Source organism: Elgaria multicarinata, chromosome 9 (genome assembly GCF_023053635.1).
Source record: "Elgaria multicarinata webbii isolate HBS135686 ecotype San Diego chromosome 9, rElgMul1.1.pri, whole genome shotgun sequence".
NCBI classification, from domain to species: domain Eukaryota; kingdom Metazoa; phylum Chordata; class Lepidosauria; order Squamata; family Anguidae; genus Elgaria; species Elgaria multicarinata.
In genome coordinates, this window is record NC_086179.1 from 68,591,230 (window position 1) to 68,608,130 (window position 16,901).

General features: G+C 38.7%; 1 protein-coding gene across 2 annotated transcripts in view; it reads left to right on the forward strand.

The window, feature by feature from the left end:
- Positions 1-16,901, forward strand: part of CPED1 (cadherin like and PC-esterase domain containing 1) — a 117,218-nt gene that overhangs the window by 73,539 nt on the left and 26,778 nt on the right. For both annotated transcript variants that reach the window (XM_063134062.1, XM_063134061.1), the window contains exon 17: positions 200-368. In XM_063134062.1, the coding sequence (XP_062990132.1) occupies positions 200-368 (169 nt within the window). The remainder of the gene's footprint in view (positions 1-199; positions 369-16,901) is intronic.

Consider the following 16,901-nt stretch of genomic DNA (forward strand, 5'->3'; position numbering starts at 1 on the left):
GAGCAAAAGGACAGAAAGATAGCACTGGATATCATCATATGTTCATCGAACATCTGTAAAGGAAATAGAAAACATTTTTGAACCCGTAGTCTTATGGCCTGTGATATCTCTAAAGTGAACTGATGTATCAGGTTAGTCTTTTCACTGACATTTTGTTGTTCTTGCCTCTTTCCCTTAACCCCCCTCCTGTTCCTAACAGTGGTGCAAATTACCCTCTTGGACTAGGAATAAACAGAGTAAATATTCTTGTAACAGATGGATCTCAATCACTGCATGAGGTTGTGAGCATCTACAAAATCATCATTTATCGAGAAGACCGTCCAAGCCTGCCATTGTTTGATGACTTCGTGCTGTGTGGTTTTGTGCAGGTACTTTTCGATATATCTTTTTTACAAACACACAAGAAAAAGCCCAGTTTACCCTTAACGCTTACTACTTCTTGTATTCTTGTACAACGAAGGAACCAGTTGGTCCGTGGTGTTTCAACATCTCCCTCATTGCCCTTTTCTTCACTCGATCAAGTCTTTACACTTTTCACTTTAGCCAATCTTTTTCCTTCTTCCTGAGCCTGTTTCCCAATTTCACCCTGTTGTACAGACGTCCTACTTCTGCAAGTCCTCATGGACAGATGCATCTCCATGGGCGTGAGGATGGTTGCATGTTTGAATAGCCTCCACAATAAAGGGCCATAGCTAATTGGCAAAGACCAAATGCTTTAAATCTCAAAAGTTGTAAATTCAATCCCTACTATCTCCACATTTCGTGGGGGAAGGCTCTTCAGTGAAACCCTACAGAGCCACTGCCAGTCAATACTAGGTGGGGACTTCAACTCCAATCATCCCCAGATAGCATGGCCAGGTTCTGGGGATGATGTGACTTGGCATCCAACACATCTGAAGGGCATCAGTTTGGGCAAGGCTGTGTAGGCGATGCACCACTTGTCTGAAACTTCCTATCTGCGTGCAAAAACTTAGCAGGCAGGGAGAAAGCTTCTAGCATCACTTCCCTGACTGTTTGAATTGTGTAAGTGACCTTTGGATTACAAAAAAAAAGCACCACATTGAAAATGCCTTTGAAAAGGGAAGTCTTCCAAAAGGAGTTTGTGATGCAGTTCAGGGGGCTGCTGTTTAAAGGTGGTAATCTTAGTGGGCCTGGCCAAACCTCTGGGCTAAAAACCCAAAGGGGGAGAATATCCAAGTCAGGTCAGAAAAAAAGGAGAAACAAGTTCTCAGGATACAAAAGATGTTTTATTTCAAAGCTAGCCTGAACTAGCTCCTTGGATCCCAACCAGTATTTTATATTAATTCTAATGAAGGCACACTCTTTCAGGGACCAGCTGTCCCATTTATAAATATCACTTCTTGTGATGCCTGTTTTAACCGCTGCTGCTCTTAATTGATTGAGCTTTTAACTGAATAAAACTGATTGTTTTATTCTGAATTTTTTTTTGTTTTATTTGTGTTTTCTTGCCCTGAGACCTACTATTGGGTGATGTATACATTTCAGAAATCATAATATCTAATGATAGCTTTTTATTTATCTGAGTTTACAGATTTGAAGCAATAAATAAATTTTTCATCCCTTGAATATTGTACTGACAATGTCTCTCCCCCCCCCACCCCCCACGTACTGCAGTACATTACTCATGCAGGCTGGGTTTGCCTGTGCCAGAGATCAGAGACTTCCATGCCTTTTCTCTTTAGTAACTGGACACCTGTTCTAGGAGCAAAAGGATAAACAGAGAGCAAACGGATGGGGTCTTCTTTAGTCACTTGACTAGGCACAACTGGACTCATGCATCGGAAGGAAAAGGTCAAAGACAGTGGCGTGGTCTTTCTCACAGCAGGGTTTCAGTTGAAAGTCCAATCCTGAGACTCTTTTCTTTCATGTCTAATCCCGTTAGGATATTCAAGTTTCACTGCAAGCTGATACCGTGATGAAGGTTACAATACAAAGGGAGAGCTAGGGATGTTGTTTCCAGTCTGCCAACAATTCTCATGCGTTTGAGTAATCCTGGATTAAGTTCAAGGCTATTCAGTAAAGAAGTGTGCAGTTCCAAAGCCATGCGGCCCCTAAAAGTACCAAATTATTGTTATTTCTCTTTTTTACAGTGCCTATAATATCCTCATTAAAAGCAAATTAGTCAGGGGATAAACTGTTGAGCCATGATGGCATCTTAAGAAGGCTTGGGTTTCCTGTTGTTTGCGTTATACCATTTTGTAAGACTACATTTCCTGAAAATTAAGAGGTTGTAGGCTTTGTGTTTAGTTTGTGTTAGACTGAAAAGACTGTATTTAAAATGTGCCTTCCTGTCTCAGGAAGAAAGAAAAATTGTAATTACAACTTAGGTCCAATGTCTCTAGCCTCATATTCCAAATAATTCTGTAGTTGTTTATAAGGGGCACATCAAATCAGGTACTGGAAGTTTGAGCTTGGAAAGACTCGTTGAGTAACTATCACACAACTTTCCTCAGATTCTTCAGATATGAGAACATGACATTTGTTCTCAGCACCCTGATCTGTAAAAACTGATAATTATCCCGAATGGTGTGACACTGGGAAAATAATGTATGGATTTTTTTAAAAATGTTTCAGTTAAGATACAAGAACTGTAACTTTTTCTAGAATGTATTAATAAAAATTAAGTGGAAATAAAACAAAAGCACCAAAATACTGTATCAAAGTTTGAAAGGTGTATACCACTGCATAGAATTTAATATAACTATAACATGGATCTATCTGTCAGAAAAATTATTAAGGATGTTAAAGAACAACAAACATTAATCTTGAATACTTCTTGAGAATATATGTAAATTTATAATAGGTTTGCAATATTTCATTTATTAATCAAAAAATTAATTGATTAACTTTAATACAAATGGTTCTCAAAAGTCCCTTCTCCATTAATTGGGCAACATTTTAGAAGATGTCTCCCCTTCTCTCTCATTTTCTGCTCTACCTTTTCAATTCAGATGTGTGCCGTTCCTGTCCCCAGTTGTATGATAGGATGGAGAGAAGAGTTAGATGGTGGCTCAAAGCTCTCTTGCATGCCTTGACTTACTTTTGGGCAGGCAAATGTATGATTAGCTCCCCCCAAGACATCACCCCAGACATTTCTGAGCAGGCTGCAAGGTTGCCATTCCATTACATTCAGGAATATTAGCGTAATGCACATGCAGATTTATGCAGATTTAACCAATTAATTAACTGCAGCACAATTAATTAACTAATGTTTTCTTCATTGGGTGACAGTTCAAAAGAAAAAGCTAAGAACAATTGAAAATATGTGTCTGACACAAAGTTAGTGCTTTAATACCAGTTTCATCTATTAGTAAGTGATTTATAATTCAGTACGTGTCTGACGTGGGGTTGGTCATTATTACTGTGAAAACTAAATTATCATGTCTTAATTATAAGAAAGTTGTGTCAGATGATTTTAAAATTACTTTGCAGATGAAAAAAGACTAAACAGAATATTCAGTGCCCAAGTAAACCCTTTACAGCCCTAAATAAGCTGTGACTGACCTTGTACCGGGTAAGTGTCAGTGACTGGCTAACACAGTGCAGTTTGGGACTAGGAAAAAAGTAAAATCTAGTAAAACAGCATTCCTAAATAATCTAGATGAAAATTCTTCTAGGATAGGAATCTTCAGATATAGACCAGTATACTACAATGACAGTTACACTATTGATATACCACTACTATAAGCAACCTCTAACAATACACCAATAGTAGGGTGACCATATGAAAAGGAGGACAGGGCTCCTGTATCTTTAACAGTTGTGTTGAAAAGGGAATTTCAGCAGGTGTCATTTGTATATATGGAGAACCTGATGAAATTCCCTCTTCATCACACCAGTTAAAGGTGCAGGTTCCCTGCCCTCTTTTAAATCTGGTCACTCTAGTATAGCTCCTGCAGCTTTAACTGTTGTGATGAAGAGGGAATTTCACCATGTTCTCGATATATAAAAATGACACCTGCTGAAATGCCCTTGTCTATACAAGTGTTAAAGATACAGGAGCCCTGTCCTCCTTTTCATATGGTCACCCTAACCAATAGTGTTAGCTGGCACAACAGTTTCTCCATGGAAACCTGTCGTGCCAGTTTATGCTATTATTCTTTGAAACTTTTTTTTAAAAAAGGGTGACAACTTGACTTCCAAAGTAGGTTTTCTTGTGCATTTTTGTTGATTTTGTGGCCACCATCTCCCAACACTCTGTAACCTCAGTGACCATATATCTGGGAATGCTGGGTGTGTTTTTGCAGTTGATCACAATTGAATGAAATGACATCAACAGACTATTTTCATTAATGACCAGCAGGCTAAGGAAGGATTAACTCGGTGTGCCACTTAACTCATTTAAATTCTCTTTAAGCTCCCTTTTTTGTGTGGCTTTTAACCTTTCCTCCTCTGTTCTTATAGGGATGAGGTGTTTATAATTAGCTATGATCTCATTCGTCATTATTGCAGTGTGCTAGCCATGTCAGGGAAATTGGTTGCTTGAAACACTTCAGTTATTTTTCATGAATATCTCCTATTCTTCCTAGCCTCCTCTTCCTCCTTTCCCCCTCCCTTCTTTGGTGGTTAATATACTAAAGGACATCCTATCATAGCAAGCATAGTGATACCTAAGAAAATAGAAATATGTGGTCCTTGAACTAATAAATGCCCCAGATTCAAAAGACTCATAAGCTTCCAATAAACTCCTTAACTCTCAAACTTGAAAAAGTGGTGTAGGGATTGGGTGCAAAAACTCTCAAAAGGGAAACTGGTGTGTGGGAATACTGCATGTTATACTTTGTTGAATTGTTAAGAATATAGAACTGTATAATAAAAGAAATGCATATCATAACTTCTAGTAAATGGATGGATCTGCTAAAGAAAACCCAGATATTTTTTAAAAGAGGGTACCACTGTGGCATGAAGAAGGATGGCAAGGTTGAAGGTCATCACAAGTCATTTATGTAAACATATGGAGAGACACTATGGGAAGACCATTCTCTTTTTAATACTAAAAAACCAGGAAGTAGAATGTTACTTAGAACATGACATTGGACTCCACAAACCATTCACAATATTCCCAGATATGCAATTTTCACCTAACGTATTGGATCTGACACACGTCAGCCATATTTTAAGGTGTTGTTTCCGCATGAATGGCCAGCATGGCAGAGAGATGCTAGTTCAGTAGAGGGAGGGCATACACATTTGTACTAGTACCTGGATCATGGGGGTGGGCAGGGGGACCTTAATTCAATTCTCAGGTCCTACCCTCCGACTACAGCCACTTTTAGCCAAACCATGGTCTCCTGTAGCCTTCTAAAAACAGTAGATTGGGGCCATAACAAAAAAAAATTGGCATCCGTATGCCCCACCCTATAATTTGAGCATTGGCTAGCACTACCTTCCACATACTGTGCTGCGACAGGGTGGCGTGGAGTGGAGGGACTGAATCACTATTAATAGCTTTTCTGGAAATGACAATAGACCACCGTTGATAAAGAAAGTGATAGCTAGTAACCAAATAAATCCTGGGTTCAAATCTTAGAGCTTCATCAGACGAACGTTTTATAGCACTCTCGTTCCTGGCCACTCACTGTTTTTCACAGGTCCTTTTGATGACGCCATCTGCCTCCGGCACGTCTCCCGCCCCTTCTGCTCTATTTTCCATGACAAAAGTTGACCCAGTAAATCCGGTGGGGTTTTTTTTTAGGTGAACCTTGCCACCATTTCCTGCAGTGTGCAGAAAAGCAGCATGCTAAAAACGGCCACTGCATGGGCCACGTGGTCATTGCTGCTTCCTTTTTGTTCCCCGTGTGAAGATAGAGGAAGCTGCTTGTCCCTATTGTGGGACTTGAAAAGCAGCAGTGACACTCTAAAAGTAATATAGAATTTATAAATATAGATGAGGATGATATTCTTGCCTAAACGGGAGAGCAGTGTTTTTAACAGCATCAGGGAAACAAAAGGTGGTTACCTTTTGCAGCTTTCCATTATATTAATGTAAAATTATGATAAAATCCACACCAGTTCAATGTAAACTACTGTACACTTAACCATGTGTTTGCAAGAAGCAAATGTGATCATTTGTAGGAGTATTAATTTCACTCATCTTCTCCTGCTTGGCTCATTTCTTCTCTTTAGAAAGGAAGCCCTGTCTATTAATTAGAACGTGCAGTTATTGAATCCTTTTGAGCCTTTCCCAAGTCATCACTCTTGAACTTAACAGACAATGTGAAGAAGCCCGCTGCACTTTCCCCTTGATGAGATGCACAATAAAGGTGAAAGGGGATCCGTCTGTATGCAACGTTCCTAAGTGTTAACAGATCATGGAAATTGGCAACAACTGTTTTGCTGAGTATAGCAATCTGCGAGCCGAGGGTGGATGATTTCACAGTGATGAGCGTTGGGTGTTTGAGCTGTGGTCACATTTGCCTTTCATGTTCTTTGGGTCTCCTCCATGAACTTCAGGAGAGAAGAAAGCTAGTGCAGCTGCCTTTGTTAATCAGGCCCATGGCCCAACCCCTTAGGGAGGCAGGCAAAGGCAGATACACACTGAGACATACAATCCTTTCTGATTAACAGTGAAAACTGGTAAAGTTACCCTCTAAGCCTGTCTGGTCCATCAGTCCTAGAAATGTAATTTAGATGATTATCTGTGTGCCCATTAAACCTTGTGACCCACTGCTAGTCTGTTTGAAGTTTGCCTGCTTAAACTTGCTAATGGGAACAATAGCAGGATTAGCTCAGGGGTCATGAAATAAGAGAGCGGTGAAAAAAGATAACAACTTCCTACTTGCAAGTGTGTGGAACACAGAAAGGGAGAGATTTTGCTATCTAAAGCAAGCAATGCTAGGTTGAGTTATCAACTAATAGTTCATGGGGAAGTTTGGAGAGAGAAATGGGCTATTTAGAAATCGGTCAAGTACCAGTTCTAATTTGTTTCAGCCTCTCTGTGATGCTTCATAAAGAACATTTGGAGTGTTCAGGATTGCAAGTCAATGTAACTGAAATAAATAAGGCTTTTAATCAAATGCATTTAGGATTGGAATATCCGTTTTCACTAGCCTGGCAAGCCACCTAAACCTTTTTCTTTAGTATAACTGTATTTCAAATTAATCTAAAGAGCTCACAGCAAACTATAGCCATTCTCTGCTTTAAAATGAAAATGGAAATAAAATAGATGTGATACTAGCTTGAATAGCAACAGGGTCACGGCCACCATTATTGCCTCCCTTTCTTCAGTTATTACTTTAAGCATCAAGTGCTTTGTGGAAGATGAACATTTACTCAGGTGTGTAGCAAGCAAATTACTCTGTGTGTGTGTGTGTGTGTGTTTCCTTAGTCATTTCATTGCAGGCTTGTAAACAGAGAATGCTACTCAGGAAAAAGTTGCATTAAAACTCATAAACATGCAAATTTATAGTTAGCACTTTATGATGGGATTGTTTGGTAATGATGTCTCCTGTAAGAAAGGCAATTAGCAGACAAAAAACAAAGGCAAAATAGAACAAGCTTTTACCAGTCCCACATGCACACAGGCTATTTTAGCACAATAAAAGGAGAGACCACACCCTTCTTCACAGATTTTCTTGTATATACAATGCAGGTACAGTAAAGAGTTTCTAAAAGAGTTCGTTCAGTTCATTTTGTGTTCCATTACACAGGCAGGAGCAAGAGAGCAATCACATGTGCTCCCTTCAGTGGTGGAGGTCAGAGACAGGGGCTTGGAAGGGAGGAGCAAAAAGAAAAAAAATCACGGGAAACTACACTGTTGGCTATAGAGATCCTAGGGCTACCTGTGGTCAAAATTTCCATGAACTAACTGCAACACTACCCTCTTCCAGTGATTTGCAGACAAGGTCGCAATATTCCCAACACTTTAAACTATATACATCCAGAAGCAGCCATTGGGGGGAAACTACCCTGGCCTCTTCAAGGCATTTAAAATCCACTTACATAGCTGTATGTAACTTTTCAATAGACATTTACAAACCTAACATGAACTATTGCTTTATCCCCTGTCTGCTTCAGCAAGGACTGGCAAAGCCGAATGCTGAAAAATCAGGATTTAAATTCATAACCCGCCAGCTGCACACATTTTATACTTGTAGGAGAGAATTACACCTGAAATCGCTTTGACAGCTCTGTCTTCTTTCTGACATTCAGCGTTAATTTCGTATACAACAGGAATACATTTTGATCTTCTAGCATGAACTTGAAGAAATGCTGTTCTTGCTTGTGGGCCATAGGTCATTTTAAGTAAAACGAATCAATATCCAAATGAGAGAAGGTGATAACAAGTGGCAATGCGCAAATTTACAACAACTGCTTCAGTTACTTGAGCAATGCGTTTTTCATCTTGAATACTTGCCCCTGCAATTTATGTTTCCTTTGCCAATATATCTGTTGCTGTGACAGGCCTTAGAAAACTTCGGTCATTTTCTGCTCAAGTTAACTATTTATATGCTTCAGAGCCTTACTTCTACTGTCCTACCAGACTGTGATGTATTGCAACATAACCAGGCATATAGGTGCTTCTGGACAGGCAGAAGTCCATAGATTGGATGTCCATCAATTCTACACCAGCATATGACCAAGCCATTTGAAATGTACTCTGTGGTCAACCTATCATGACACGGTTCAGGCAGCAAACCAGTGTCTTTTGTTTTGACTTCTGATCAGAGCAGTTTCAGCAGTGGATGATTCTATTCTCTACTGCTCCAAGCTCTACCGTGCATACAATAGCTTCTTTTCACTGCACATGCCACAAAACCCATGATCCAAATGCACAGGGCTCTGAAACACATTTTTATTTTATTTTTACATTTTTTACTGCCCAGTAGCTGAAGCTCTCTGGGTGGTTCACAAAAAGTAAAACCATGAAGTAAACCACAATACAAAAATGCAATATAAAAGTACAACTAGAGATTTAAAATACAGATATAAAATACAGATTTTGAAACAGCAAGGTTTAAAAGACTAAGATGGTAAAATGTTAAAATACTGGGGAAATAGGGCTTCACCTAGAGTCGAAAAGAGTATAACGTAGCTGCCAAGCGAACCTCTCTAGGAGATCATTCCACAGCCAGGGTGCCACAACAGAGAGGCCCTGCTATGATCATAATGGGTCCTGCCACGATCCACACGTGCAATACAGTTCCTTCATTGTTTGTACAGAGCATTCCTTCAAATTAGAGAAAACTAGGATGCTCCCACTTGGAGCAGAGCATAAGCCCACAGAGGTTTGGGTAGCTAACACAGGTTTAACATTCCACCACTGGTGATTCACCACCATAGCTTAAGCCTTTTGTCTTTCATGTATATGTTTTAGACATACAAAGTCTGAACATTCGCTCTGTAATGACATGTCTTTAAAATGATGAAAAGACCACTTTAAAAAAAAACCCACTAACAGCATTGTTGCACAATTGCATAACTATTGTCTTTTATTTAGCTATTGAAATGTACAGTGCACTTTACTTAGTACCAAAGCAGGTGACCACATGGTGTTCACCCTCCCAAGGTGACTTACAAAGCAGTCAGTAACATGGCAATATAATAAGAATGCAAGCTATTAATATAAAAAGTAGCTAACATTAAAATGACAGTAACAGTTAAAACTGTTAGGCAGTATCTAATGCTGCCACAGCACTAGCAGAACTTCATTAGCACTTGCAAATTGCTGCCAAAGTTTGTTGTCAAACTGCACCACCGAAATTCAGCAGTGAATCACTACTTTTTCCCTTTGCCTAGCAGATGTGAAAGACGTTGAGCTAGCGTTGGCTGTGATAGCGCTGGATATTGCTCATTATTGAAAAACAGTGCCATAAAAATAAAATCATCCCAAACAGACTGAAATCCAACTGATTTTAACAGTCTTCTAAAAGCCAACAAAGCAGGGGTCATATATATTAGCCTCTGGAAGGTATAGATCTGAATAAACATACATGGGGATGTGCTTCATGTCTGCTATATTATTTATTTATTTAAAACATTTGTATCCCGCCCTACATCATTAAGATCTTAGGGTGGCCTACAGATAAAAGCATACAGTATAAAACAATAAATATGCACAGTTAAAAACAAATTAAACCATGAACCAAGTTAAAACAATATATAATTTAAAAGCAGTTAAAACAATGTGCCATCTTAGTGGATTTAACCATCAAAGGCTTTGTTAAAAAGCCATGTTTTTACTTGGCATCGAAATAAAATCAGTGTTGGCACCAGTTGGGCCTCCAAGGGGAGGGCATTCCACAGTCTGGTTGCCACAACAGAGAAAGCCCTCTCCCTTGTCCCATCATAGCATATATGTTGCATTGGTGGGATGCGAAGAAGGGCTCTTCCAACAGATCTCAAGTTATGGCAAGTCTAATGCACATTGGCACTAATGTGTACAAGTGAAATGGAATTCTCATACAGCCTTAAAAAAACCCAAATGATTCTATCAACAAGCAGACAAGGGACTGAAAGACACCTGGCAGTCTGTGAAACACAGGCAGAATGGATGTAATAAAATCCATACATCCCTAATTGTGACTGGCCCAAAGCAAGCTTCATGGCTGAGTGGAAATTTAAACCTAGGCCTCCCCAATTCTAGTTCATCCCTCTCACCCTTACACCATACTGGCTTATCCACGGAGACTGACTTCAAACCTGTGCTGTATAAATTTATTGACAAAATCTGTTTTTATGTGCTTTTAAAAGCTGTGGGTTGGGTTACCTCAGTGATATAGTTATTGTATCGCCCTGATCATTTGCTAGCATGATGACAAATAGAGGACATGAATAGAGGACATCCACCATAGGAACAGAAAAAAGGAGTCAGAAGCAAGAAGGTCAATTGTATGCAGCAGTGATACGAAGATTCCTTAAGCTGTAACAAATATGTGATGTGGTTTAAATAGCAGAATGAAATGTGAAGTTTGAGAATAAATGCTTCACCAGTTAATCAGCAAACCAGTGAAAAGAGAGGAGAATTGCTATGCTTTGATTTAAATCAAAAGAGCAGATATAATCCAAAACCGTGATTTAAAGACATATTTTCCCCCATATGATTTTAAAGTCCCTGCAGAAAGGGATTATTTATTTCTGAAAGTAACATGCTGAATTTTGTACAGCCATTACAGCTGGGCCATTCTTTGCCTTGATGTGGATTATATAAAAATGTACCTACAATTTGAAATGCACATGTAGGAAAACTTCCAGTTTCCAAGACCTTTGGTATCAGACCAGTGTTAGATGTACTAATGTTTTTAGCTATTTTGGCATATGGTTTTAGGGGGTGGGGGAAATCACCTTTCTAAAATATGTATTAATATTCAAAAGCCAGTCCAGTGATTTTTATTTTCATAGCATGTTTGTACAGGTTTACTCAGTAAAATGTCATCCTTGTTTATTGAAAGAATTGAACATGTTTTCTACTTCTTTTAAACTAAGCATTTTCGAAGTGTTTTGAGTAGCAGGATTTGTTAACAGGAAATATTATGTATGCATAGACCAAATATACTTCAGGTGTTCATTTGTTGTTGCTACATTTTAGGATAGATTTCTAATGAAGTGGTTTGTGTCCAGATGCACAAAATGGAATTTAAACTCTGATCTGAAATGAAAATAGAAATGTACAGTCATATTGATATATACCACAATCAACTGTGCCATACATGAGAATGAATTTGATTTTTTATGAATTTAGTGTGTGGAACAAACCTTGAGCCTGTTCACATGTAATGACAACCCATCAATTTAAAAACCAATAGGTTGTCGTGCACAAGTGAACTCACCTCTTCTGCTTTTACCCCACAGACCATGATTAACTCCTTCACAGGTTGTTGAATATGACATCTGAACCTGGACCAATGGGTTGTTTAGGGGTTAAATAAACCAGCAATTAACCTAACAACATACCATGGGTTTGTTAATTGCTAAACAAACCAGTGATTAACCCAACAACAAATCAGGTACAAGCAAGGACTTCTGCTTTTACTACACAACCTGCGCATGACAGCCATCATTTTAAAACCAATCGGTTGTCATTAATGAAGGTGTAATCCTATGCACACTTACCAGAGAGTAAGTTCCATTGCACTCAGTAAGACTTCCTTCATAGCACAACTATATCCCATCCCATGACACAAAACATACTTGTAGGAAGTTCATATCAGCTAAGCTAATTATTTCATAACCCAGATGTGGACTAATTTATCAAAGCCAGAACAAACTTGAACAAATGGTAAAGAAGTGCCTGTTTAAATATATTTATTTCTGAGAGCTACTATTTTTTTTTATTTCCAATGTAACACTGTATTGCTCTTTTACCTCATATGTTTATGGAGTATCTACTTTTCCTCTTGTGCTGATTCTTAACAATATGTTCATGGCAAATTAGTGGAATAATTACAGGTTTTTAGGTATTCATTTGATTTGTCACTAACGTGAAATAAGTCTTGAACATTATTTATTTATTTTTATTTATTATTTATTACATTTTTATACCGCCCAATAGCCGAAGCTCTCTGGGCGGTTATTCCTCATAAGCATTCAATAAGGCATGCTTGGATTCAAAATGGCTGTGCTCTTCCAATTTGGAAAACTGTGCATACAATAGAAGCAGGTAGTTATGAGGTAGCCACTCATTGGGGAGCTGTTTAAAATCTGTTTATAAACAGATTTTAAAATGTGAAACGTTTTAGTGTAAAACACCAGCTTCAGTCACAAATAATAGCATGCTACAATATGACTTATAAAAGTGAGGCAGAATCAGGAACAGCCCTAACCTCAGTGAAGGAACATGGATTAACAATCACCACCTGTATTCAACAGCCGATCAATCTGCGATAATAATAAATATTGTGGCTTGTTTCATCTCCTCCTTTACATTGATATCAGGATTCAGCATATCAATTTTTCAGCTGCATCTTTTCCTCCCCATTTTTACTGTAGAGTCGTGATGGGCCCCAGATCAGGTTCAAGACCCTAGTGCGGGAGTCCTTGCGGCTTTTAAGATCTAGAGCAAGGTCCCTGCACCTATTCTAGAGTAAAAATGAAAAGAAAACACAGCTGCCAGACACATATTTAAAGTAATGTCTGTTCTGGCTCTTAGACTATAAACTTGCCATTATTTTTAAGCCTAACCTGACAAATGGGATTTTACCAAGATATCAGCTGGACAAAGAAAGATTGTATTTATCCTCCAAATATCCTGCAGTAGCTGTGACAATCCCCCTTCATGCCTCTTATTTCATTTCTAAAAGCCCAAGACATGATATCTAATCATGTCATGAATGTCACATGTATTCAAGGAACACAGTTCTCGATGCATTGTGGTAGAGCAACAGTACATAGTTTATGGATGATGCATTGGCTTCAGCAGTGGTTAAAATAGTTTAGGAAAGACTATTTTCTCTGGATTCTAGGATAGCTATACTTCATGGCTATTTACCTAAACAACAGAAAGGTATTCTATCAATGATAAAATATGTCAGACTCAAGAATTTAATTATTCATTTATACAAGATAAATTAAATTATGGTTGCTAACGGACTGAGGCTGCAGCCAAATTCAGAATATATATATATATATATATATATATATATATATATATATATATATATGGGTGTGTGTGTGTGTGTGTGTGTGTGTGTAGAAGCACCTCATCCATTGCAGAAATCATTTCATTACAGGATGCCTTGTAGGAAAGCTAAAATATCACTGGTGTCTACTTTAACATCTTATTTTCTGCTTTCATAACTGACACAGTCTGAAACTGCTGGATTTTCAGAGAAGCTTGTTACTGTTTCCCATTGTATACAAAATAAATCTCTTCAGCAGATCTCTATCTTCTAGATCTGCACATCTTAAGGCTGGTTCTTCAGATATTCATAGATCTTTATCAAAACAAGGATATACTTTTGGAGCACAGATATAATCTTTTTCACAATACAGGATTTAATTGGTGTTTCATTAAAAAAAAACATGCCATGCAATCCTATGCATTTTTAGACCAAAAAAAAAAAGTCCTATGCTGGCTGGGGAATGCTGGGACAATTTCTGAGTAAATATGTGTCCTAAGCACCAGCAGATGCCAGCATGATCATAGAGAGACCCATCAAAGAAGTAATAGGTAGATCAAGGTATTCAGTTTGACTTGATTCCAGAACTCAGCAAGATTCTTCCATTCATTTATTGCCTTGACCCACTTTCTTCTTTCTTTTTCTTACAGTTGTTGGTCCTAATTTAGACAGGTGTGTTTTCCATCACTCCCTTTTCTTCAGAAGCAATCATTCCTAATTTGTTTTCTGACCTGCTAAGCTTCTGTGTTAACTCGTTCATCGTAGCCTGTGGAAATAAGTGTTTGAATCGAAATGATTTATTCAGTATCCAGGATTAATTTGTTGCCACTGTAATGTGTTGAGTCACTTTTCGCCACTGGTTGCTTGATTACTCTTTGTGAATAAAAAGGGAAGGAGGGAGTAGATTGCTGTCAAGCATCTGCTGTGAAGAACAAGAGGTCCATTTTAACTAGGGTCTGCTCATTTGGCACCAACAGCACCCAATCTGTTTTCTGTTCACGTGTGAAAGCTACCTGCATGCCATTCAGCTATCCAGCTGCAAGAAGACTGCCTATCTGCTACTTGCCGGTAGAAGGCAAACCTTTAATCAGCTTCCTTTCAAAGTTATTGTGATTAATAACCCCAACATTAAACTCGCTTCTGTGATTAAAGCAGCAAGTGTGCTGAAATTCTGTTAGAGCCAATTCAGTTACTATTATGGTTTTCAGAAAGAGAGAAAGAAAGAGCAGATTTGTAGTAATTTAAGAAAGGAGATTTGTCCTCCAGCTGTGTGCATTAAATGAGTTCAGGAATATATTCATCTGAGGAATCAGTTGTAAGTCAGCAGGGGGAATCTCACCTTAAGGTGGTAGTTCTTGGATTTTCAAAAGCAAAATGTTCCTTCTTCAGTCCTGTTATTCTACTTGAATAATTCCCTATCCCAAAATGATGATGGTGATAATTATTATTAGTAATAACGTTAGGGTACAGAAGCATAACAGATGGAAGAAAAGACATTTTGTTTTTGATAATCAATAAAGAATCATCATCATCAATACTACTACTACTACTACTACTACTACTACTACTATAAACCATCCCTCACATTGTTTTAATTATTGTCAACTTTAAGCCTAATTTTGATAGTTGGTTTTTATTTTACATTTCTTATCTTTATTGTTTGTTTTAATTAGGAGGTGAAAAAGAACCTTTCTGTTCTCAGGTTTTAAAGATGTCACTTCAAGTCAGTAGGCATCAAGTCCGTGAGTGGACATCAAGATGTGTGTATGAAAGAGGAAGGAATGGAGTGAATGGAGAAAACCTTACATCCATAGAGCTGTCTGTGGGGCTCCATGAAAGGAGAGACTACTCAGGGCATGTCTACACCTGCCTTTTCCCCCGGGATCATCCCGGGATTGTCCCTGTACATCCAAATGACACACAGGGGATCCCAGAGCAGGCAAAGATGATCCCTCCATTTGCCTGGGATAATCCATAGGTGTAGAAAGGGCCCCCTTCCTCTTCACTGTCAATGAATGCTATGCTACACGTATGTAATAAGATTGTCCATAGAGAGCATTTCCCAGTGCTGAAGAGAACAGGATAGCTTCTTCTCATGTGCAACTGGTCTTGAACTGGAGCTACTGTATCAGGGCCAGATTTAGGGGCAGGAGACCTAGGTGACTGACTGGAGTGTGCTGTGCTCAGAGGGTGCCCATCATAGGCTATCTAATCTATGTTGTGTTGAGTTTCTAGCTATTTATATGCTGGTTTTTGGCCTCAACTATCCAATCAACAGCTGAAACAAATAGTAGAAACAGGTCATCTCCATGTGTCAAGCAGGGAACACTTGAACTGTGTGGCAAGAGATGTGTTAATGTTTTCTTTTTTTATTCATGCCCATTCAACAAATGGTGTGAGTGTTTGACATCACATCTGTGCATACAAATTTATCATTTTACATGATACAGATAAATCATGCTAAGAAAAAAAAGTGCATCAGAGTCATTTAACTGTATGATCCTATACATGTGTACTCAGAAGTCAGTGCTATTGAGTTCAGTGGTACTTGGGCTGCAAATGCAATAAAAAATCTATGGTGCAACCACACCTAGAATACTGTTCTGGTCACCACACCTAAAAAAAGTTATTGCAAAGCTGCAAAAGTGCAGAGAAGGGCAACAAAAATGATTAAGGGGCTGGAGCATCTACCCTATGAGGGAAGGTTACAACAGCTAGGATTGTTTAGCATGCAAAGAAGGAGGGTAATGGGAGACATGATAGAGGTGTACAAAATTATGCATGGTGCAGAGAATTTGAATAGGGAGGCATATTTCTCCCTCTCCCACAATACTAGACTCCAGGGTCATCATCTAAAGCTGATTGATGGGAGATTCAGGACAGAAAAAAGGAAGTACTTCTTCACACAGCACATAGTTAAACTATGGAATTCGCTACCACAAGATGTAGTGATAGTCACCAATTTGGATGGCTTTCAAAGGGGGTTGGATAAACTTCTGGTGGAAAAGGCTGTCAATGGCTACAAATCCTGATGGCAAAATGCTACCTCCAGTATCCAAGGCAGTAAGCTTATATTCACCTGTTGCTGTTGTGCCATGTCCTACTTGTGGGTCCCCGGTCGACAGCTGGTTGGCCACTGTGTGGACTAGATGGACCCTTGGTCTGATCCAGCATGGCACGTCTTATTTTCTTATGTCTAGGACCCCATTTGGTCTAGGGCTTGTTCTAAGGGAAATTAACCTGTGTAACACACACAATAACAACACCCAGAGATAGTGGGTGAAAGTCTCAAGGCTTCTGTTTTCAAATGCAAGAGATCTACAA